This window comes from Marmota marmota, unplaced genomic scaffold, assembly GCF_001458135.2.
Source record: "Marmota marmota marmota unplaced genomic scaffold, marMar, whole genome shotgun sequence".
Taxonomy (NCBI): domain Eukaryota; kingdom Metazoa; phylum Chordata; class Mammalia; order Rodentia; family Sciuridae; genus Marmota; species Marmota marmota.
Window position 1 is genome coordinate 22,670,593 of NW_026000019.1, and position 24,623 is coordinate 22,695,215.

Here is a 24,623-nt window from a genome sequence, read left to right on the forward strand (position 1 = left end):
CATGTTATTTGTGACACAGCTCTCAATAGATGAAGACCCCCAGCAACCTGCATCTCTACCACGCATGCTACCATCTCCCTCACGTCACCTGCACCCAGCTCCCGAGGACCTCATCAGGCACCCAGCCCCATTGTTTAAATACCGAAGTTAAGGGCTCTACTTTAGACAGAAGGGCCTGCCCCACCCTTCCTAACACTGGCTGAGTGACCGTGGCTGGGCAAGTCATATACTCTAAGCCTGACACTGTCTTTCTGAAAATGGGTATAAGATTAGTGCAACTATTATTAGCTCATAGAGCTGTAACAGAGTAAGAAATGCCAAGTGCCTGGCACATTGTACCAAGCACCAGGTAACTATTTCTAAGGTGTCTGTTACTCCTACTTATGTTTGTGGACCCCACGCCAAAGCAGGTTCTGGAAGGAGCTTTATCTTGACTCGTCTCCTTGTGCTCAGCACAGTGCCTGGCTCAGAAGAGCTCTCAGTATAGATTGTTGAATGGATAAATGCATCCACCCATCCGTCTGCCCACCCAGTCAACAAGCATGAACAGCTGAGGGAGCGGCTGTGCAAAGGCCCCGAGGCTCATGTGTTTGAAGAATAAAGAGGCAGGTGTGGCTGCGGTGGAAGAAATGAAAAGGTTTTATATTTTTTTCTGTTTGATTAAAAATCACCACACAATAACATTCAGAAATTAAAAATGATGTATTAAAATATTCACAGAAGTACAAATGAAAAAGATCAAAAATAATAATGTATTGACATTTTTTTTCCCTAGTTGGATACATTTCCATTGAGCAACTAGACGGTTAGGAGTTTTAATTTCCTAGGTGATCCCTTTTAGGTGGCCCTTCACAAAACTCATGAAAAATTTGGCCTCTTTCTGCTCGTTGCAAGTCTGGCCCTGGTCACAAGGGCCAGACAACCAGGGGGAAGTGGTGGACCAGTGGGCGGAGGCTCTGCTCCTGGGTACCAGCCTCTGGTAAGAGGCTTTTCCAAGCGGCTTCCAGGGCAGGCAGGCTGGCCAGGACGCTCGCTGCCCTGGGGGAAGGGTCAGGAGGGATCTTCTGCCACGAGGCAGAGGCAGACAGTGTGAGGTGTCCACTGGGCAGGGAGGCCAGGAGTCGGGGAGGGGAGGAAAAAGAAGTGTGTGGAGCCCACAGGGCACCGGCCTCCCCCTCACATGGTCCTACAGGAAGGAGAGAAGGCAGGCTCACACCTGGGCTCTGGCACTGGGCCTCCCCACCACACCCCGGCCAGCCACCCACGCAGGAGCCTGCTGAGGGCTCCCGGGGTCTTGAAAACAGGCAAAGGTCTCAGGTCGAAGGCCAGAGTGCTGGGTGGAAATGGCAGCCAGCTGAAGGGCAGCTACGGCCAGCAGGTGTCCACCAAGCCCGTCTGTGGCTGGCGAGTGCACACAGTGTGGCTGCAGCCGGGGGAGCAGCAGAGCTCAGGGGTGGACGGCGGGCTCCGCAGCAGCCCTTTCTCCACTCACCACCTTGGAGCACCTCTAACCCTTGTCGTGCCTTTTCCCTTTAAAATGCTCTTAGGACGCGGCTTCCCACACTTCCCACAGGGGACCGAGGTGGGAGGGGGAGCAGCTCTCAGGACCCCAGGGGAAGGGCCCACGCCCCTGCCCCCACCTTCTAGATGACACTCTTCGCATAGCCAGGGCTCCCGGCAGTTCTAAAGGGGAAAATGTTTCTTTTAAAACAAAGCACTCTGGAAGATGGGAGAAAGCAACCTGCACGGCGGTCTCAGGAGCTTTGCCAGCCCAGGAAAACCTGAAAACGCAGAGAGGTGGCAGGGCGGCCGTGGAGGAAAATGAGAAAACAGATCCCTCTCCTTCCTACACCACTGTTCACTGTTTCAAGTAACGGGGGGCGAAGGGGGGGTGGGGACAAACCAACCACAACACCAGAACAGGAAGAGAAGAGAGCGCACGGGGCCACTCTACTCCCACTGATTCCTAAAAGTCTTGACCCCTTGAACCCCAATCGTCTTGGGGGTGGGAAGCTTTGGGGAGACCAGGCCGACTGCCCGGGGCTGCTTTGCTGGAGGCCTGAAGCTTCTGGAGGAAGGTCATCCTGTGCAGTGTGAGGCCACAGCCCTCTGACCACCAGGGTCCATCCAGCCAGCCCAGATCCCTTCCCATATCCCCTGTGGGGACGGAGCCAAGGCCTCTCTGGCTTCCTGTGTTATGTCCACTCTGGCCCAAGGAGGAAGGACCAGGGTCAAGAATGTGATTGATACCTTTCTCCTCCACAGGTGCCACACTCCCGAGCTCAGCCTGGCCTTTCCATCAAATCACCCCCCTGTGTTGATCTAAGGCACCTGGAGGGGAGCGGTACCAGTGGCACCTAGTGGCACACTTATCCTTGCTAACCTGCTGTCATGAACCCACACACTGACAGGACATAAAGGGTGTGACATTTAAGGATGTCGACATAACACATAAAATTTGCCCCATGTTTTAGAAAAGCACCAACACAAATTTCTCGAACCTTCTGTAAGCGGCATAGTTAACAGAGGCTGTCTAAAAGCTACAACCAAATGAACGGTTCTGGCGCGTGTGATAGGGCCCCTGGCTGCGTGTCCGCCACGGGATCTCCTTCCTCCAATGACAATAAATGCTAAGACTGGTTGAGCCCTTGGATTAAAAGGCCACGTCCACTGGAAACAGAAGTCTGCTACTGTCTCTGAAAGGCAACCACATCTAAATGGTGGTGACAGGAATGTTACTGAAATGTCCCAACTGTTAATGACCCCCAAAGCATGTACAAAAACGGCAAGACGTTTATACGTAGGCCGATTCACAGCCTCACACCATCTTCTCGACATGCAACGCTGGCCCCACAGCAGGAAGATTAAATAGAATACACATGTCCTTCACCCACATCCTTCCCTCCCCCTGGGTCTACACATGTGTGTGTCCTTGCCTGGGTCCCCAAGGCCACACGTGGTTATGGGCTACATTTTCTGCACAAGAGTCCAGTTTGGGTTTGTTTCTTGTCCAGGATGCTCCGGGTCTTAATTTTTCCGGATGTCCGCATACACCACGGATTCCGACTTGTTGATCTTGTCACTGTGATGGCCGCCAGAGTGGTCTAACTGCGCATATATGACTGGGCCCTGGAAGAGAAGCAGAATTAGAGGTCTTGGGCAACCGCGTGCCTACGGGACAGGTGTCCCAACCACGGACGGGATGTGGCTCTGGTTCTAAAGCACAGACCTCCCTCGTCTGTGTGTCTACAAGAAGATTTCCCCTGCAGGACCTCCTGGACCCCTGTCCACCAAGGCTAGGCACAGGTGGTGACTCTAAAGCCAGCACGGGCGCTTTGTTCCATTTCTCTCGTACGTTTGAAAGCTTATGTGACAACACAACAGTCCTCCTCAGGAATATCCCTTGCTTTAGCCCCACAGAACTCTGCAACCTTAGCAACAGTGGTCAGTCTCCAGGACCAGATGGGCACGTCTGTCAACCTGAGACCCGTGGAAACTATGGAAAACACACTGGGTGCCACTCAAAGATACCATCAATTTGAACTGGTCATTTTAGATAAACAGGTACTTTTATTTATTTATTTGTGTGTGTGTGTGTATGGTACTAGGGATTGAACCCAAGGGTGCTTTACCCCTGAGCTATATCCCCAATTTTTTTCTTTTTATTCTTTCTTTTGAGACAGGTTGCTAGGTTGCTCGGGGCCTTGTTAGATAGACTGCTTGAGGCTGGCCTCAAACTTGGGATCCTCTTGCCTCAGCCTCCCAAGTTGCTGGGATCACAGTGTGCACCACTGTGCCCACTATCTTCAGTATAACTACTGATGGCACCGTGATCCTCAGGACTCCAAATACTGTTTCTTTTATTTCCTTTTTCAATCTTTTGGTGCTGGGGGTCAAACCCAGGGTATTCTGCAAGAAAAGCAAGTGCTCTACCGCTGGTCAACACCCCCAGCCCCTTCTTTGACTTCTAATATCAGAAAACTCTTCTTCCTGGTTTAAAATATGAAAAGAAAAAACCAAAGAATCACAATCCATTGAAAGATAAAGAAAAATCCTTGATGGACTAAAGCACAGGTCTCTTCTCGGCAGTGAAGCAGCCGCTCAGCCCAGCCCAGGGCACACAAGGAGCAGCAGCCGGACAGCGGGTGTCTGCCTGCAGCGGAAGCGAGCCCTGGGCGAAGGCTGAGGTTCCCCCGGCCAGCTGGCCGCACGTCTGACTTCTCCAGCAGCAATAACAACACAGCAGCATCCCAGCCAGGAGCCCTGACAATGTGGAGCTTCGCGTGTGTTCTGCGGTCTTGTGGGGCTGTGGCTCCGACTTCCCCAGGAGGGCCAGGCCCCAGGTACGGGCTGCGGGCTTGTAACGTAGCAGGGCCCGTGTGACTCACAGGACAGTCCCCCAGCACCGCATGTGGCTCCAGCGCAGGAGAGGCCCCACGCATCGGTTTCTTCACCTCTAACATGGCCCTAAGAACGGCATCCACACCTGAATCCACAGGCTGAATGAGGTCCTCAGGCAACCCAGGTCTGTCTGTCAGATAATACACTAGTTATCATCGAGCTGCCGTTACCCGGGCATCTTATTACACGAACATAATTTGAAACAGGCTGAAGCAACTGACGGGGTAACCGGGGGGTCGAAGCCCAGGTGCAGGCATCGGGTGGGGGTGCTCTCACTGAGGCCCCTCGTGGGTGAGATCAACAGACCACACTGTCCACACTGAATCACAGAGACCTCCTACCTGCATCCCAAAGCTGCAGGAAAACCGAAGGCCGATCCACAAAGACGCAGAAAGACGCTCAGAGGACAGCGTTCCCACAGCTGATAACAGAGCCCTGCCCACGACCACCGCGGGGAGGGGTCCGCAGGGTGCAGCAGCATCTCCGCAGTGCAGTCAGCGCCGTCCACTGAGCAGGATCTACCCCTCTACTGCTGGAATTGGGGCCAGTCTCCTGACCTGCTCTGACCCACGGAATAAGGCCCGAGGGACATCACCACTGTCACACCTAGGCCTCCATAGGTCTCGTAGCTTCCACTCCTGCACTGGCCTTGGGACCCGCACCCAACACTCTGCGAACAAGCCCAGGCCAGCCTGCTGGTGACATGGGACACATGGCCCAACTGTCAGACTGTGAGTAAGACCACACTATGGCCGCCCAGCTGGTCATCCCTCCAGCCAATGCAGGTGCACAAGTCAACTGGCTCGCCCCATCAACAGGAGAGCCTGAGCCAAACACCCGGCGGCCCTTACACAGGAGGTGACCGAGAAACCCTGTGAGTGGGAAATGCAGAGGAGCCAGGAACAGAGGTGGTGCAGAGTGCACCTGCACCCGCCAGCAAGCCTCAGAGGCCGGGAAGTCCCTCCTAGAGAGAAGGCCCCACTCCCACCCAGGACGCTGGGCGGTTTTCCTTCAACCTGCTCAGCTGTCTGAGGTCACTCCCTCTCCCCCTGGGATGTGACAGAGTGACTCAGGTCAGGGACCTGTCAGTTGAGGCCTTGGCAGAGGTGGGTCCAGAGGAAGGCAGGAGCTCGGGACCTGCTGGGGGTCCTCAGGGCTCGGGGAAGTCTGCTCCAGAGGGTGCTGAGAAGCTGAGGGTATGCGGGGTCCCCACGGACCTGGATTTTGAGGGCCAACGAGACTACTCAGGACTGCAGAGGACACCATGAAACAAGGTCAACTTGGAGATGACCCTGCCATCGCGGAGACAGTCACTTGGGTACGCAGAAATCATAAGGAGAAGGACAACGACAAGACCACACCAGCCTACCTATTTTTGCAGTAAATCTCTTCTTTTGGCACTGGGGCTTCCCAGGTAAGCCCCCGCCACCGAGGGTCCACACCCAGGGCCGCCACCGAGGGTCCACACCCAGACACTCCTCCCCCACACTCTCCTTCATGTGCTTTGTTTCGATATTTTCCCTCAAATATTGACTCACAAAGGGCCTTAAGTACTGAAAATGTTTCCAGAAACAAACGGCCCGACGTAGATCGATCCTTTTAGTGATAACTGGAGAGAAATGTACCTCTGAATTCTACTTGTATCAAATTTATTCCCAAGTAAAAACATACTGGAAGGTGGGCCAGGAAGAGAGGGTTCTGGAAGAACAAAGAGACCTGTCTGCAAACACACGGGTGCCTGAGCAGGCACCGCGGCTAGCCGGGCAGCGTCTCTCCACCTGGAAGGGGTCACTGTGCTCTTTGGGCACACGCTCACCGCTGTTGACAAAACACTCTCAGTACTCACTCCAGTGTTTGAAGAGCCAGGTGAAATGGCAGCACCTAAGTACGGTGGCTCTCTGAGGCAAATGGAACCAATGCTGACCATCAACTCAGAACTGAAGCAGGACGGGAGGAGCACCCTTCTCAGGACCTGGCGGACGGGCTGACACCAGCTCCGCCACTGACGACTACCCTCGGCTCAGCACCTCGGCCACAGCTCAGTTTCTACAGGGGCCACAAAGAACGCAGTGTATTCAGCTGCCGGGAGGCGAGGCGGGAATGCACGCAGCGATCTTATGCATCTCGGTGTCTGCGTATTAGAGCCAGCAAACTCTTAAATATCCCAACCACCTTTCTCCAAAATTACGGCCTTTTGCAAAACCATGCCCAGGAAAAGATCTAGGAAACCAATTCTCATCAAGTACTTACACAAAAATTATTTTAAACTAAGCTTTATGAGAGATTTCTGGCTCATTTCCTCCCTGTGCTGCCCCCACTCCCGCCCCCACGTCCTGACTGCACGCCTTGTGCTGGGGAGGGCTTCTGGCTCTGCTGTTCACCCTCCCTTTGCCTCCTCTGCCCCTCGGGGTGAAGCAGGGTGACATCTAAGCCAGTCAAAATTTCTGTCCCCTTGCAGGTGACTGGAAGACGTAACAGCGTGTGCCTGATTCTTGGACAATGGGATCGAGGACATGTTTGCTGGGGGGCTTCCATTAATCAGTCTTCTCCACTCGTCACGGTGGTGACCAAGGGCGCATGCCTGGAAATTAGGGTGCTCCTTTTAAAGTTCCCTTTGTGGGGAGCTATTATCCTTTTCTTCTTATGGTGAAATAGCAGGGAGCTACTTACTCATCCACAGAGTGACCGCTGACACTGTTCAGTTCTCAGGTGGCGCCTACACATGGAAACGCAGGAAGATGAGAGAACCCTTGGGATGAACTCAAGGGAGAGTCTGTAAACATTCCTGCCATGTCCCCACTCCCAGCTCTGACTGTCACAGACCCATGTGCACATCACACAGGCCTAGGGTTAGAAGTGGGGAACAGATGAACCACACCTCAGAGACAAGAGAAGGGATGCCCATGTTAAAAAGTCTCTCCAAGCTGACACCATTAGCTGGTCCCCAGGGTGACCTGGGTCTGGAACACACGACTAACCCCTACAGCGCCACGCGGGGCTTATCTAGATGTGAAAATCTCCCCAAGGTTGTTTGCCAGAATATCCGCAAACACTTTTCTCTACCTGGTGGAAGAGCCTGAGGTTCTCTGAACACCCCGGGAGTCCCCTGAGAGCAGCGCTGGGTGCTGATCTCTGCCTTGGTCCTGTGGCAGCCAGCCGCATGGCTCGTGAAGTGATGAAAGAGGACACAGCGGAAACAGTCAGATAACACATCAGCTCAAACTGAAGACGGTGCGTCTCCTGTGGCCTCTGCTGAGAGCTACGCTGGACAGGGCCTGGGCTCTCTGCAAGGGAAGCATCCCCGATCGTGCAAAGCAGCACCATGGTGACGCTGACACAGCCAGCAGGGTCACTCGCTGACACACTGAGGGCTTAGAATGCCGTGGAGTATCTGAGGCAAATGTTCTGACCCGGGACAGTGTCCTCCAAGGCAGTTAGTGTGACACAGAAGCCGGACAGCACAGCACACTTCATGAAGGAACACTTGCAGAAGTGAGAGGGCCACCTCCGTCTCTCACCACGGGCCAAGGACACGCGGATTGCACACCCAAGTCATTTACCCTTGGTAAGTCTAACAGAAAGGGTACAAACAGGACCCGGAAGACAGCCAAGGAAGGCTGGTGCTCTGCTTTCCTCCCCAGGGATGAGAGACTGAACCCGCAGCGCTGTGTCCGAGCTGCACCCCAGCCCTCTTTTTTAATCTTTATTTTTTATTTTGAGGCAGTATCTCTCTAAGAAGGCACCCATGCTGGCCTCGAACTTGCCATCATCCTCCTTCCCCAGCCTCCTGAGTGCCTGGGATTCCAGGTATGAGCCACCCACTCTGCTGACAAAAGTGACTTCTACCCAACCTGACCATCGCTATTTCACTTATTTTTGGGGGGCTGGGGATTGAACTCATGGCCCACGAGCTACACACATGCTGCCCCTGGGCCTCAACCCAACCCTCTATCTTTTAATTGGATTGCTCTGAGCATTAATGTAAGGTGACCATCAGTGTGGTGAGTCGACCTACTGCTTCACAGGAGACCCCTCTTGATTTGGGTTTTGCTTTCCGTGGTTTCAGTTACCCACAGCCAAGCATGGCTCAGAAACAGACACAGGCAAGTCTTTCTCTCCAGACTTCATTTTGGATGTTCCTACTTCTGCCCTCCACTTCACTGACCTTTTCTTCTATGGTATCTGATGGGTCTTTCATGGCACCCCAGGCCTCTTCAGTTCTGAGTTCCCTGTGATTCTGTTTTACAGATCTACTTTTCCCCTCATTATGTTCAGGGTTTTCTTTATATCCTTGAGTCTGTGGGATTTACAACACCTGTCTGAAGTTCCCTGTTTATGAACCGTTGCCTCTGACATTTCACCAACGGCCTCTCAGCCGGCTCCTCCTGGTTACGAGTCTTCTCCTCCTCTTTGTATGCCTAGTAAGTCTGATGGGTGCCAGAAATGGAGAATTGCACAGTGTTGGCTATGGGGTTTGTTGTGTTCTTCTAGAGAGAGCTAGATTCCTTCTCCTTGTCTGGAGTGTCTGTTTCTGGCACTCTGCGGCCACCTCACACTGCACCTACCTCCCCAAACCACTCCCCTCCTGCACTGCAGCAGCACCCTGCAGGGCCGCCAGCTGGTGGCCAGGGCCTGGCTCGTTGTCCTTTCTCCCGGATCACAGAGATGTACAAGCTACTCCCAAATGTCTTAAAGCCCTGTTTCTTCTCTTCCTTCCTAACATGCTTCCAGCAGGAGAGCCACACCCAGAGCCACTCTCAGTCCAAATAGGAGACTGAGGCTCCGGACACAGAGAGGGAGAGCAGGACCTGGCCAGGAGCCCATGCTGCCTCGCACCCCAGCTTTGACCCCATCCCAGTTACCTGGCAGCAGAGCACCAGGTCTCCTCACCACGGAGTCCTCCAGGGAGCAAGGTGCAGGCCTCACCCACAGGGCCTCTCAAGCACGGCCGCCGTCTTTACTTCCTCTAAGCCTCTGTCCCACTAGCACCTCCGTGGGGCAGGCAGCGGGCCAGCTCAGCCGGTTCCGCGCCCTGAAGCACCACGTGGTCTCAGGCACCCAGGCAGCTGCCCGGCAAGGCCACAGCATGGCCAGACGGTGCTGCCCACAACGCCACAAGGCCACTCTGTGCCAGATTCCAAGTGAAGTCTCCTGCATCTCTGCAGTAGGTGGGAACCGAGCCTGCCGATCATCCAGATAAAGCCTCCCCTGTTTTCCTACAGAATCCATGAAAATCATTTTTGTTTTACTCAACCCCAGGAAGATGGCTTTTCCTGTGAGTTTCTTTTAGAGGACTTCAGTACAGAACACAATTTGCTCGATTTTCCTTGGGCAATTCACTGAAGACTCTCTCAGCTGAGAAAGCCATTTCTTAATTCTGCCTGGGCCACAGGAGTCACATTCTGAGCAAATAATGTGTTAGTGTGGTTGGGCGGAAACCTCGGCAGGGCAGTGTCCTCCACACACGGAGGCTGGGGTCTCTCGAGAGTGGACCTTGAGCATGCTCATGCTTGCTCGCGCTCTCTCTCTCTCTCTTTCTCTCTCTCTCAGCTCTGCTTCCTTCCTGAACCCAGAAGGGACAGAGACCAAAGTTTGGAGCTCGGTGCCGGGGCAGGACAGCCGTCGGCCATTACCTGGTGGGATCCGGAAGGCAGACTCTTTACCAGACCCTCTGTGTCGGAGGAGGACTTCCGTGGAGCCTGCTTAACCGGAGACAGACTCTCTGATGTGTTGCAGCTGATGTAATGGCAATTTGGAGAACAAATGTAAAAAGAAAATTAAAAATTAAAATGAATGAAAACAAACACAGAACGGTGAGTGAGGCCAGACGCAGCGCAGATACGTGAACAGACAGCGGACAGTGGGCACCCGAGGGTCACCTGTCTTGAAGACGGTTTTCCACCTGACACTCGTTCTCTTAAGTGGTGGATCTATTGCAGAAATCAGCGTGGTGCCACCCCTTCAGCCCCGTTTCAAATGAAAACAGGGGGTTCTGATCACAACACAGCCTGGGCTGCTTTTTAAACCCTACTTTGGGCAAAGGTCCAAAGGAATGAGTTTATACCTTAATGCAATCTGCTTTTGCTATCGTCAAAAGCAAACGTCTTCTGAATGTATTTAAAAACTACATCCAGAGTGAGTCTTGGCTTTTCTTCCCCCATCCTCTGGTTCCCCATATTCTGTTTCACCACTAGTAACACAACCACACCAAAAGCAACAGAAAAAGACAAACAGCAGACAAAGAGACCACCCAGGAAGTCATGAGGGTGGGAAGTGTGGGGTGCCACTCGGCAGGTGAACTCTCCCGGTGAGAGGGCTTCAGCAGCAAGGCTACCAAGAGAGGGGACGGGAGCTCCTGGAAGGGGTCATCAGCGGTCCCTAAGGGATGTGTCATCAGCACAGCTTAAGTCCTTTTTTTTAAAATATTCATTCTTAAGTTTTAGGTGGACACAATACTTTACATTTATGTGGTGCTGAGGATCGAACCCAGTGCCTCGGGCATGCTAGGCGAGCGCGCTGCCACTGAGCCACAACCCAGCGCCGCAGCTTAAATCCTTTAGGGCAGTGTTGTGAAAACTTTGGAGTTCGGGGAGGAGCACATTTAAAGTGTCAGTGCTCAGACTGAAGCACACCACAGACACTGCGTCCATTGGGACGGGAGCCTGCCTGGCTGAGCCAAGGTCGTGTAACTGCTCTGAACTAAGAAGGCTCAGTGACCGATGATAAAACTCATGTGTGAAGAAAGAAAACAAAGATGCGCCCGTGCACACAAGCGTGCACACACACACACTCACAGACACACACACACGCGCGCGCGCATTTCCCATGAGAGCACACACAGCCACAGGAACCAACTTCATCTGGACGTTGTGCGCAGCTGCCTGACATACTTGTGGACAGACCTCAAGGGCTGCTGGTTAGCGGAGCAAGCTGGTTAGTGGCCACAGGGAGACGGCTGAACAGACACGGAACGTGAACAGCAACAGGCAGTGTGATTAGTTACCATGTGTCTACTGGAGAGGAGGAGCCCAGCCCTGCCACAGTCCCAAGCGTCTTCTACGTCAGCTCTCCTTAGGAGTGGGGGAGAGGCAGCTGACCAGCACACCAAGGGAGGGAGGCAGGGGAGGGGAAAAAACCAGAGTGAGAAGAGCAGCACTCGTGATGCCATGCAGGCTCCTAAAGAACATCGCTCTGCCTTTATTAGCCCCAAAGCAAGAGCCGGCACGCCACCACCTGGATTAGTCCTGTGCTGAGACCCAACCCTCTGCCTGCTCAGGAAAACTCTTGCCATGCAAGCGAACCAAGCCAGCACCAGAGAAGCATTCCACGCGGGCCACGCCCGAACCGGAGCACCCAAGCCCGTCCGTCCACTCGCAGCACTCCTAAGCTCCACACCAGCAGTCCGCAGACGAGGATCCGCTGTCAACCAGCAAGAGAGCGCACGGCACGCAGTGCTTGGCCAGCCCTGCAGGATGTCCCGCACCTGCAGCACTGCGACTGTGACACAGCCCCAGTCCCCACGCGAGCTCTATGTAGCTTATGTGGGTTAGCTCTCCAGCCCAGGCGGGAAAGGCAAGGTCCTGCAATCAGACACACCGTGCTCAAAGTGTCCTGTGAGAAGTCACAAACAGAAACTTTTTTTCCTTGCTGTTAGATTTTTTTTTTAAATATTTATTTTTTAGTTTTTAGGTGGACACGATATCCTTATTTTATTTTTATGTGGTGCTGAGAATCGAACCCAGTGCCTCACGCATGCCAGGCGAGTGCGCTACCACTGAGCCACATCGCCAGCCCTTGCTGGTAGATTTTATTGTCTTACGCCCCCAGTTTGGGGTGGGGAGGGAAATCACTAAAAGGAGGAGCCCCACATCATCACACCAGGCTAGGACCGTTAGGACTTCCTGACCAGGGTTTTGTATCGACCCAGTGAGAAAGCAGACTCTCGTTAGGTTAATGCTAAGAAATTAAACTCAGGTAGGGCAAGTGAGTGTGCAGCTTCAGAATCCCAAACGCAGAGTGGACCATCCCAAACAGTGCAGCCCACCCTGTCCAAAAGGGACCTGCAGAGCAGGGGCCAGCCTCCTGTCCACAGCCGGGAGAGGCACCGACTGGAGAAGGCCAGTTAGGGGCAGAGGCAACACAGGTCACTCTTCACAAGCTCTCTCCACACACATGCAAACCCTGCCTGCGTCTCTCCACCTCCCGAGTCAGAGTCTCTTACCCAGTGTAATCCCGCTTAGAGTTCCTCCTTCGGTACAGGACGGCCAGGATCATGCTGACGAGCAGGGTGAGACCCACAACCACAGCCGTGACTATGCCCACCACCACCCAGACCGGGAACAGTGGCAGACTCTCTGGAGAGAGAAGACGACAGCGGTGAGGACTCTCTGCAGGGAGGAAGGCAGCTCCCTGCGCAGAAGGGCCCACGAGCCAGGCACCACCTTCCCTGTCCACTCAGTTGTCACCCAACCAGACACCAGTACCCAACTGAGGACACGAAAACGTTGGCTATAAAGAACCAACTACAGAACTGAGCACTTCTGATCCCTGGTCCTAAAACCAAAGCAAGACTGAGAGGTGCACTTTATCGTTCTACTCAAAGTGGACATGAATTTCCTGCTTATTCTCAAAAAAAAAAAAAAAAGGGAAAAAATATTTGTACTGCTTTTAGAAATGTCAAATTTTTGTTCCTAGAAGACATCAAAACAGTATTGATTTTCTCCTTTCCCACTGTCCTCTACAACTAGCCACCATCAATTTAGGTTTCGTACAATCAACACTGAAAAGCCAATATCCCTAGGATCAGGTCCACAGGCTCCTGATGGGGGAATCAGTGGCACAGCCGGACAACGGGCGGTTCCCAGCAGCCAGGGGTGTGGGGTGGGCCACAGGTCCACAGAGACAGGCAGCACAGCTGTCTGGCTAAAGCCCTCCCTCCAAACACACCCGACAGGTCACTCTTGTTCCCAGTGGAGCCTGGGATAGAGGACGGCCACCACCATGGAGACGCTGAAGGGCCGAGTACCTTTCTCCACCACGTACAGCCTGATGTGCCCAGGCTGGACAACGATGTCCGGAGGGTTCTTGACGTCGCAGATGTAGGTGCCATTGTGAATGAACTGCATGTTTTCTATGTTGATGGAAGCGTCTTTCTTGTCCAGGTCTCCAGCCCAGCTGATTCTGTCCTTAAACGGGGGGTAGTTGCCCAGGTACACTTGTCCTTGGGAGTAGTGGAAGAACTGCAATGGGAGCAAGAGCACAGTGAGCCACGCTCGGTGGCAGAACCCTGGAGCCTGGACGGGCCGCGGTGAGGCTCGGCGGTAGTGCTGGCCTGGCACGCACGAGGCCCTGGTTTGATCCCCTTCACCACACATAACACTCCACACCGAAAGAAATGCCACGCCCACAGCAGGTCTCAGACGCGGAACCCAAGCCAGAGGTGCCCGCCTCTGGAGGCTGAGCCCCAGCCCCCTCTCCAGCGTCCCCATGCTCTTCTCAGACCTGCTTTTAGCAGAGAACTTTCTCAAAGACCTTCAGACCCAGCACCATGGGAAGGACACCGTCCCGGTGCTCAGATCTAAGCAAGCAGCTTGCTGGGGGCCTCTGCTCTCATTCCTCCTGGACAGGTGACGTGGTGCTGGGGACAGTGACTTGGCAGGTAACCCCACCCACCTCCTGACCTCATAACCACCTCTACTCTGTGAGTGCCCAGGTCCTGGCCTGGCATCAACAGTGTCTCACCTGATGGCCCACCACCTCACAGGTGGCTGCCCTGCCCTCCAAGCTTGTCACCTGCTGTAAACTTCTGCCTACTCCTCTCATCTCGACCGAGGCTGCTGTCTGAACCCTGCTGGGCCTCCATTCCCCCTGCAAGTGTCAGGAGGGGGCTAGCAGGAGGCCTTGGGAAGTGAGGGCTCCACCCTCGGGACAGGCCCATGACATGATAAGGGTCCAACCAAAAGAGCACGTGCTCCTGCCCCTCGGCCCTCTGCCATGGAGCTGGACGGCAAGAAGGCCCTCGCCAGGTGCTGGGCCCTTGATCTTGGTCTGCCCAGCCTCCAGATCTACAGGAAATAAGCTTCTGTTCCTTACACTTATCCAGCACAAAATGGGCTCAGACAGGAAAGACTCACTCGAGCCACCAGCCTTGGAGCGGTCCTTGATCTTTGCCTTCTTCCCAGGTGACTCCCACCCCGCTGCCGGATCTGCTGTCCCCTGTCCTGTCTCCACATTTCCATAGCAACACCTGAGTCATGCTCATGAGAGTGGCCTCTCAACTGGTCGACTCCAGTCTGAGTGGAGGCTAATCTACCTTCTAGGCTAACTGAGGGCTGGGGCTGGGGCTCAGTGGGAGAGCACTTGCCCTGCAGGTGTGAGATCCTGGGTTCAATCCACAGCACCACCTAAAAATAAATAAGTAAATAACTAAAGGTATGGTACCCATCTACAACTAAAAAAATTAAAAATAAATAAATAAATAAAATGGCTAAATGATCACCAACAAGCAGAAATAAAATAACTGTTAGTATTGCTATTTATCCAATATATACCCTGCATTTAAGCTGACCCAAATACTCATCAGAAACTGTGAAGGGTCTGAGGTTTTAACCTACTTGCAAACTAACAAATTTCCTGGTGGGACGTGGGAGGGCAGTTCCGGCAAAGACTTCATTCCATGAAGAAGACTCGGAGACGAGCCTTATTATTATTATGTAGGACGCAGCAGGAAGCTTTGATCTGCTCCCCTTGCCTCCAAGACCCCAGGGATGGCCCAGAGGGGCCTGGCCGGACGCTGCACATGCAGAGCCTGCATCACTGCCGAGGAACCCAAGACGGAGCCCAGATCTGTCTGTTGTCTGAGACAGGGTCTTGCTGCGGTCCAGGCTGGTCCTGAACTGGCCAAGTGATCCCCTCCCTAGCCTCCCCAGCGGCTGGGACTACAGGTATGCCCCGCCACACCCAACCTCAAGTCCGAATCTTCAACAGTGGGCAGAAGGCAAGCCCAGCTCTCACCCGAAGGACACAGCGTCTTCACTACACTGGGCAGTAGGCAAATGTGTCCTCCCTCCAGAGGGGAACAGCGTCGGTCTTCCAAAGCCAGTCACCTACCAAGAAACTCCAGAACAAGGCACCGTGCTCTGCTCCCAGCCACGCAGAAACAGGAGGAATGCGCGCCTCCTCGCCTGACACTCACTCCCATGGCCACCCTGGAACTTCAGCAGAAACACAGCCACCTGCCCAAGGTCACAGGCCCTCCCGATGGAATTCAACCTAGCTTCGATGCCAAGGCTCATGCTCTTCCATTACTGAATGCCTCTCAGGACTGGTCACGTCTTGCCTGCTCAAAGCCCTTCACTCTCTTCTTTGCCAGGAAATAAACAAACTCTCAACCCAGGAAACAAGCCCTTCCCGCAGGAAGTCTGCCTCCCTCCCCACAGCATCTCTGCCCTTGCCTGGCATTTCTGGGCCAGCAGTGGTAGCAGCTCTGCGATGCTGCCCACGGCTGCCTTCTGAGTGGGTTCTCTTGGCGAGTGTCCTGTATTGGACTGTGACCTTAGAAGACAGGGGACGAGATGTGCTTCTCTGCACTCCTTAGCACACAGCAGGAATCACGTTCGTGAACTGAATCGATGAAGACGACCTTGGTCAAACCAGTGAAAGACAGGAATAAAACAGTAAAAATTCACAAGAAAAACCAGGCCTCATTTTCAACCAGTATTTAAAAAGTTCAAGCTGTAGGTTGTAAGACAGGTCTATCTCCTCTCAAAACACCTGTTTTCACTGTATTCAGCTGGGGCATCTGGAGGGAAGGACGGCACAAGGCTGGAGCTCAGGAGGAGGGAAACAGAGCATGAAGGGATGAGGTGGGAAGGGAGCGGGCCAGAGCTCCACACAGACTGCTCCAGAGAGCACACGAGCCGAGGGGGAAGGAGAGGCAGGGAAGGGCAAGTGCGCGTCACACGCGGGACCCAGGTCCACAGACCAGGAGAGCCAGGAGAGCCGTCCGTGACAAACGCGGGGACCCAGGTCCACGGACCAGGAGAGCCAGGAGAGCCGTCCGTGACAAACGCGGGGACCCAGGTCCACGGACCAGGAGAGCTGTCCGTGACAGACGCGGGACCCAGGTCCACAGACCAGGAGAGCCGTCCACGACAGACACGGGGACCCAGGTCCACAGACCAGGAGAGCCAGGAGAGCCGTCCGTGACAAACGCGGGGACCCAGGTCCACGGACCAGGAGAGCTGTCCGTGACAGACGCGGGGACCCAGGTCCACGGACCAGGAGAGCTGTCTGTGATAGACATGGGGACCCAGGTCCACGGACCAGGAGAGCCATCCGAGGTGTGCTGGGCCCTAACAAGGGCTACCTGCTCCCTGACTGAATGCGTCCTAGTATTTTAGAAATAAAGAAGATGTTGGAATTTGCCTTCCGATATGTGACCACAATTCTAGATGATGCTAAAATTTATTCCAGCCATGCTAAGAAAGCTACTGTTGATGCAGATGACGTGCGATTGGCAATCCAGTGTCGAGGTGACCAGTCTTTTACCTCTCCTCCCCCGAGAGATTTTTTATTAGATATTGCAAGGCAACGAAATCAAACCCCTTTGCCATCGATCAAGCCATATTCGGGTCCTAGATTACCTCCTGATAGATATTGCCTAACAGCTCCAAACTATAGGCTCAAGTCTTTACAAAAGAAAGCATCTACTTCTGCAGGAAGAATAACAGTACCACGGTTAAGTGTTGGTTCAGTTACTAGCAGACCAAGTACTCCCACACTAGGCACACCAACCCCACAAACCATGTCTGTTTCAACTAAGGTAGGGACTCCAATGTCTCTAACAGGGCAAAGGTTTACAGTACAGATGCCTACTTCACAGTCCCCTGCTGTAAAAGCCTCAAGTCTTGCAACATCAGCAGTTCAGAATGTTCTGATTAATCCATCATTAATTGGGTCCAAAAACATTCTTATTACTACTAATACGGTATCCTCACAAACTACTGCCAATGAATCATCAAATGCATTGAAAAGAAAACGTGACCATGATGATGACGATAATGACTACGATAATTTGTAATCTGGCTTTGATGCATGTAACCTGTAAAACTTGGTCTTAAATCCATTGTACCGAAATTAAAGAAGCATACTGGATGTTTTCAAGTTGTGTGTTAGAAAACTTAAGTAGTATTTAATGAGTAAATAATAGTTCTTATTCTTAATTGCAATGTTGGATTTTCTTTAATAGGACCAGTAATGGTTTTTCATCAGCCTTTATGTGTAAAAAATAAAGTTGTTAATTGATTTGTTTGGCAAAAAAAAAAAAAAAAAAAAAAAAAATCCTTTAATCAGTAACTGCATTCTGTAGTTAACTGTGAGTATAAACTGATGAGGTAAGAATGTGAACCAGAAACGTTCTTATTTGTGGGGGGGGACTGAGGATTGAACCCAGGGCTGCTCTACCACGGAGCTCTACTCCAGGCTTCATTATAGTTTGAGACAGGTCTTGCTAAGTTGCTGAGGCTGGATTTGAACTCGTGATCCTCCTGCTTCAGCCTCCCAAGCTGCTGGGATGACAGGTGTGCAGCACCTCACCGGCTCCAGCAATGCTCTTAACATTACGCCTTGGATTATGCAGATCTTCAACCCACACAACAGGGATAATTTCAGCGCTGGGGTACTGCTCGGTGGTTCCTTCCCCTTTCTCCTCCTCCGTCCCCCTCTCCTCTCTTTTGTAGCACTGTGTGTTGAACTCAGGAGCATTCAACCACTACGCTGCATGCCCAGCCCTTTTTATTTTATTTTGAGATAGGTCTCTCCAAACTGCTGTGGCTGGCCTTGAACTCGTGATCCTCCTGTGCAGCTCTGAGTGGCAGGATGGCCGTGTGGCTGGCCTGCTTTATTGTCTGTGAACTGAACAACTCCCTGTTCAGAGGATAGCAGAGGGAAGGCCTCACAAGTTGGCTGCAGTCTGTTGAGAGAACACATGCATGGAGTCTGCCCTCCTGCGATGCTGATGGCTGTGCCCCTCGCCCTGTCTAGAGCAGCTGAATGACTCCGTCACTGGTCTTGAGACCTCTACATGGAGTCTGCTCTCACCCTTATAGCTACCTGAGGGGAGGCTCCTTGCAGACACCTCTAGGCCATGCCTTCTGCACTCTGTCCCACCCAAAAGCACACCCACATGGCCCGGTGAGGAAGCTGAATGAATCTGACACCCTGACTCTACCTCACCCTTCCCCACCTCCCACACAGGCCACTCAGAGGTCCTCCTCTTCTAAGTCCTGGAATCTGCAAATCAGGTTTAGGTCCCAGTGCAGGGCAACAGCTTTCACCTGGGGGACAGAGGCCATAGCTTTGGCAATACCACATGCAAAAATTAAGCCCATTGGCCAGACAGAATGGTGTTTTTCTTCCACTCGCTAGGACTATCTTGTATGTACTTGAAGTTTCCCCAGAGGAGACCCTGAGCAGCTCGTGGTCTATAGACAAGGGACTGGCAATCCTCTGTCCCTTCAGCAATGGCAGAGGGCACATTCTCAACACCAGGAAGTTAAGTCCCGAAACCACGGCCTTAGGCAACCCCCATAGCCAGCAGGCGGTCACTGCTGCCGGCTTTTCCATCCGAGCTCCAGGGGGAGATGCGGGCACTTCTTGCTACGTCAGGGCACGGCTGGGGGCACTGCCTGGTGAGATGGACCCAGATCTTCCCTCTTCCTCTTCTCTGGAGCCCTAGGGCCATGGAGAGCTCCACCCTGTGATGGCACCCCAGCTCCTCTCACTCCATTGACGCAGGAACACGGGTCACATTCCCAGCACGTGGACTTTGTGATGTTCAAACCACGGTGCTTCTCTGGGTGTTCTTACTTAAGGATGGACGACGGACTCTGTCCCTGCAAAGTGCTCACAACCTAAAATGTGTGGCACTGCTAAAGTAGGGGTGAAGTTCCAAGGACATGTGACAGGACAACAGGAACACAACAAGGTGCATGGGGGTGGTGCCTCGAGGGTCCGCTCCCCAGGTCCTCCTGACGACCTTCCTCCTCCAGTGCCCCATGTCGGGGCATCACCTCCACTTTACAGACCACCAGCCCAGGTCTAATAAGCACCCACCCTGCACCCGTCCAATTTCTAACTAACCCCCCACCCAGGCCCTGCCTGTTCTACCCTCAGCTGCCTCTCCAGGCGTCCACAGGTGAGAGGAAAGCCGTGCTGGGACCTTTCCTGAAGACCCTACACGCCTGTCGCACGGTCAGCCTGTGGGCTCAGGAGGAGGTGGGAGGGGAGCAAGGCGAACGCCTAAAACAGCCGAAATGGAAACCGGGCAAGTGGGCTTCAGGCACACCACAACCAGGGACCGCAGTCAGCTCAGGCCACCCTGCAGGGAAGAGGACTTCACAACAGGGCTTGACCGTGGAGGGGCGTGGGAAGTGGGCACCAGGAGCAGGACAGATGCAGCTCATGTTCTCCTGGAGTACAGCCTGCAGCCTACAGCAGACCAGGACCACACTCATCCTGGAAAAGGACAGTCGAAGAATGGACTGTCCTCACAGGACAGCAGGACAGAAGCCTGCAGCAGGCCTGGTGGGGCAGAGGGCACTCCTACCGACACTGTGGTGTCAGCCCCCTCGGGCTGGAAGCTCCAGGAGACGGACGTCAACCCGCCGGTCACGTTAGTGGACTTGAACTTGCATGGCAGCTTCCCTTGCGTCCCGTTTGCCACAAAGATTTCTTTGGGTGTGTACACCTCCAAGGCCGACACACCAGCTGTCCCTGGAGAGAAGGAAAGCACAGGAGTGAGGCTTGGTGTGACTACCACGCGCACACTCACCAGATGACACAGAAGACACAAGGAGGTTGGCAGACACAGGAACTCACTGCTGTCACACCACACTGCAGAGCAGGGTGGTGCGCGCCCCTGCGCCCAGCGACTCAGGAGGCCGGGGCAGGGCAAGCAAGCTCCACATACCCATGGAACCTGTCTCAAAACTAAAACTAAAAAAGTAAAACAGGGGCTGGAATGTAGCTCAGTGGCAAAGCGTCTGCCTTGCATTTGCAAAACCCTGGGTTTGACCACCAGTTCCAAAAAAAAAAAAAAAGAATCCCACCAAAAAAATAAGATTTAAAAAAAAAAAAAGCAAAACAGAACTATACGTTTGCTGGCAGGATATTCTAAAGATTTCCTACAGAGTAACTGCTGATGGTCTTAAGTTTTTAAAGGTTTTTTTTGTTGTTGTTTTTTTTGGTACTCTCTTTTTTAAATTTTTTGATAGCAGAATGCATTACAATTCCTATTACACATATAGAGCACAATTTTTCATCTCTGTGTAAGTTTTATCAGTTTTACTAAATCTAACATGTATGTTTTCAGAACTAACAGACATTTTAAAAGCAGTTTTAGGTTTACAGATTAAATGGGAAGTGGAGAATTCTCGCAATGACCCCCCGGCTCCCGTTAGTCACGTTGTTCTCGGCTGGTCAGCACGCCCATCACAGCACTGCTGACTAAGGCCCACAGCTCACGTGAGGGCCACTCTGTGTGTACTCTTTGGAGACGATGACATGTTTCCACTGTCACAGTGCCACACAGAGCATCTCTACAGCTGGGCCCTGGTTCACTGCCCCCAAGTCCCTGGCGACCTTTCTCGGCCTGTTTCTACCTTTGCCAGACGCTCTACAGCTGGCACCAGCGTGTAGCCTTCTCAGACAGCCCCTCCCAGCTGGCCGAGTTCACTTCCACTCCCGCGTGGCCTCTGTGGCATGGTGTCCCTGGCGCATGGAGTTCCAGAATTCTCCTTCACCCACTGAGAGGCGGCAGCTGCCCCCGTGGCCTGTCTGTGGCAAAGTGAGGCACATCCTACTCCTCTAAGCAGCTCTCAGATTTGCACTGTGACCCCAGGAACTTTCTTCACCTACATTTAAAGCACTGGACTATATGTTTTTAAGCTAAGAATTTTAGGGCCATATATGTTTCTTTCTAACCTTCACTTAGTTTGAGTCTGTTTTTTTTGAGTGAAGATTCCCATTTTAGCAGCAATCCATAATAGTTCCTGCAGTGGCCTCTGATTCCAGATCCTGAGAACAGAGCTGTGTTCATGCAGCCAGCGATGGGTGTTTTCGCTGCCATGTCCTGGGCTCAGGCTAGTGGAAAAGCTTCAGTGGGCAAAACACATGCTGGCGCACTGAGCTCGGCTGCTCCTTGAGGCTCTTTAAAATTCTTGGCTTAAACTCACCCAGCCCTTCAAAATAAGATATTTTAAAAGAAGCTGTTGGTAGTGAATATGTGCAATGTTCTGATGATTCTTAAAATGTAACAGGCAGGAAAGGAGCGGTGCTGTCGCCAGGACTGATGGTCAGTTTCAGAATCTTACTGAGGCCTTAAGGATGATTCTGGCCAGGGAGAAGAGGGCACTCCCCCATTCCTCCCAACCATCTTCCAAATATTTATTCTCAGGACACAATGGGCACTTTTGGCTATTCTTTTAAATAAACTGATAGCCACACTACATCAAGCAGATTTTTTTCTGCTAAAAGAGGGTGGATTATTATTATAGGGAACAATAGATTATTATTTGTGGTCCAAACCTCAAAACAAGCCCTTCTGTCAGACCAGAAGCAAACAAAAGAAGTCCCTTGCTATTGTGGGTAGGCAGAAAAGCAGCCCCGGGCACTGGAGTTCAGAACCAAGCAGGAAGCCAGGAGAGCCGGTTAACCAGTTCATGCAGGAAGGGGCTAGTTAGCAGCCCTGACTCACTCTGCCCTGTTGACTAGTTGTCTCCACAGAGAGCCCTGCAAGGAAAGCCAGGCTCTAAAGTCCACAAACAAGTTTCCTAGGGATTCTTGAGCCAGATCAAGGCCTGGCTGCAGAGCTGTGGGCTCGAGGCCAAGCAGCCACGTTTACAGTTAATGATTTTGAGCAGAAAGACTATCCAATATGCCTAACCGGCTTTAGGCACTCTAGGCTTGACCTAGTTGCACCAAAGCTGGTTACCATTTGAACCACCCCATCACTCTGGCTAATGGGAACACGCAGCTCTTGGAGCCAGGACTGAGTCCAAATCTAGACGATCGGCTAGTTCCAGAAAGAGGAAGGGACTCCGACCAGTGAGCCCACTTCCCTCATCCCCTGCTGACATCCTCCTCCCCAGGGCGCTCTGGCTGCCCTGGCCATTAGCCCTGGCCATTAGTCAGCTCCTGGTTTCCGTGTTTACCTTCCCTTTTCTGGTGATCTGGCTAAGACTGGGCCTACCCCAGCCTGGGTCACCCCAATGGCCACACCTAACCCGGGTTTTTCTGGCTCGGCATTGCTGACAACTGGGCCAGACGGTGCTGTGTTGTAGGGGAGTGTGTGGAGCACAGTCGAGTGTCGGGACTGTGACGGTAGCCTTTCTTCTGCTCCAGGCTGTGGCAGCCGCAGCTGGGTCCCGGTGCTCCAGACTCTGTGTCAGGGACTGCATCCTCGCCACTCCTCACAGTCAGGCTTCCCAGTGTCCCTGACACCTGGCTCACTGATCCTGCTGCCAGGTCTGAAGCTAAAGCCCACCGTCCCCCAGCCACCCCAGCATCGGCACATGCTCCCCAAGTCCTCCTCCTGTGTGCACTGCTTCCCTGCCCACCCTCCAAAGCACACAGCCACAGGGCGGGCTTCACCCTCCACAGGCGGTCGCTGACCTCCAGGAGACCCTGCCTTTCTCACCTGGCGTGGGACAACCTGCAACTCCTGCATACCAAGTGTGCGTCGGCCACTCCCAACAGCCCTGCCTCTCATGAAGGCTCCTAACGCGCCCAGCAGTCCAACCACATGTCCCATCCACCCATCACTGCAGCCAGACCAGGGACAGTGCCTGGATCTAGCTGGCCAGACTCAGCTGCCCACCAGCCGAATAAGCAAGCCAAGGATGTAAAAAGGAAAAGCGAATTTCATGCAGCTTGATCGAACCAGGAGAAGCAGCTAAATTTCTCTGCCTGTCCCTCAGATTCGGTTCTGTCTCACTGCAACAAAAGCCAGTGACACCCACATGGAGATTCGCCAGGCTGTGCCGGCCAGAGAACATCAAGTTGAGCTTCCCTGGCAGCAGGCAGGCCAGAGGGTACTTTTCGCGTTTTCATTCTCGGCATGAGGCAATCTGGGATGCAGAAAAGCCCTTCCCAGCCCACTTTCCTCCACATCTCCACCTCTGCCAGCTTGTCCTTCTTGCTACTGACTGACTTCCTGTTTCCCTGAGAAACCCAAACACCGGGAAGGGAACTTCTCACACCCCCAAGCCACCTCTGCCCCCACAGCATCTGCCCACAGGTCCTGCCTTCCCGCCACGGGCAAGCGGGTGGTCTCTGCGGAGCCACCTGCAGCTCCTCTGCCCTGCCACCTGAGGACGCCGATCCGGCAATTCTCCCTCTTGCCCCTGACCTTTCCTTTGGCTGTGAAGTCATCACTGCCAGCCATTTAAGTGCCACATTCACACTCAATCCCAGTTTTAAGGGCAAAGCTCAACCCTGCAGCTGTGGCCCTTTCAGTCCTCTATTTACAAATCTAAAAAGAGCTGTGTGCCCTGCTCACCGTGTCCAGTCTCCCATTTTCTCCTGAACGTGGATATTCAGCCTTCACCTCCACGACCACACTGGCGACTACACTGGCGCTGTCCTTCTCAGGGGCTGGCGCGACCTCCAGGTGGTTAGATCAGGGTTCCTTCTCAGCTCGTCTTACAGACCTACTTCTGGATCCCGCTCCCCCTTGATTGTATTCCTCTCCTATTGCCGCTCCTTCCCTGCTCTCCCTGACCTCCTCTGTCCCCGTCATTCCCTGAGCACTAGTCACACTCCTCTGCTCGTTCACCCAGGCTCAGACTCCGAGCAGCTCCACATGCCAAGCACACCCTTCGCCACGTACCAGCGTCACTTGGCTGAACTGACGCTGCCTCAAACTCAGCTCCTGAGTCCCGCCCCTCAATGTACCTTCCCACCGTCCTCTCCCTCAGCACATGGCAACCAGCCTTCCGGGGGCTGGGACCCTTCCCTGACTCCTCCTGCTCACCACGGCCTCCAAAGCTGTGGGCAAAACAGATGATCTCTACTGAGACCCGTGCCTAGAGCACGAGGCTCCCTGCCCCACCCAGTCGTGGTCTTGCTCGTGGACTGCTGCAGGGCCTTACCCACTGGGCACGCTGGTGTCTTACCCACTGGGCCCGGTGGTCCACAGGGCCAGAGGAATGATGAGAGAGTCA

The 24,623-nt window shown here is 53.3% G+C and overlaps 2 protein-coding genes across 4 annotated transcripts; one reads left to right on the forward strand and one right to left on the reverse strand.

Annotated features, from left to right (window-relative positions):
• Window positions 1–616: 616 nt before the first annotated feature.
• Mpzl1 (myelin protein zero like 1) lies at window positions 617–21,544 on the reverse strand. Of its 3 annotated transcripts, XR_007350066.1 has the most exons (7): window positions 21,385–21,544; window positions 20,009–20,175; window positions 13,427–13,640; window positions 12,623–12,755; window positions 11,405–11,493; window positions 10,035–10,137; window positions 3,038–3,129 (listed from the first exon to the last, which is right to left on the reverse strand). XR_007350066.1 is itself a non-coding variant. In XM_048810083.1 (6 exons), exons 1-6 carry the CDS (start codon window positions 21,527–21,529, stop codon window positions 3,028–3,030), a joined length of 864 nt encoding a protein of 287 aa, XP_048666040.1. In that variant the 5' UTR covers window positions 21,530–21,544; the 3' UTR covers window positions 617–3,027. The 3 variants fall into 3 exon arrangements, 2 of the variants coding, with proteins under 2 accessions (XP_048666040.1, XP_048666041.1); XM_048810083.1 differs by lacking the exon at window positions 11,405–11,493 and having other exon boundaries at window positions 617–3,129; XM_048810084.1 differs by lacking the exons at window positions 10,035–10,137; window positions 11,405–11,493 and having other exon boundaries at window positions 617–3,129.
• LOC107147422 (transcription initiation factor TFIID subunit 9-like) lies at window positions 16,813–17,482 on the forward strand. The gene has a single exon (XM_015491882.2). It carries the CDS (start codon window positions 16,814–16,816, stop codon window positions 17,480–17,482), a length of 669 nt encoding a protein of 222 aa, XP_015347368.2. The 5' UTR covers window position 16,813.
• Window positions 21,545–24,623: the final 3,079 nt, after the last annotated feature.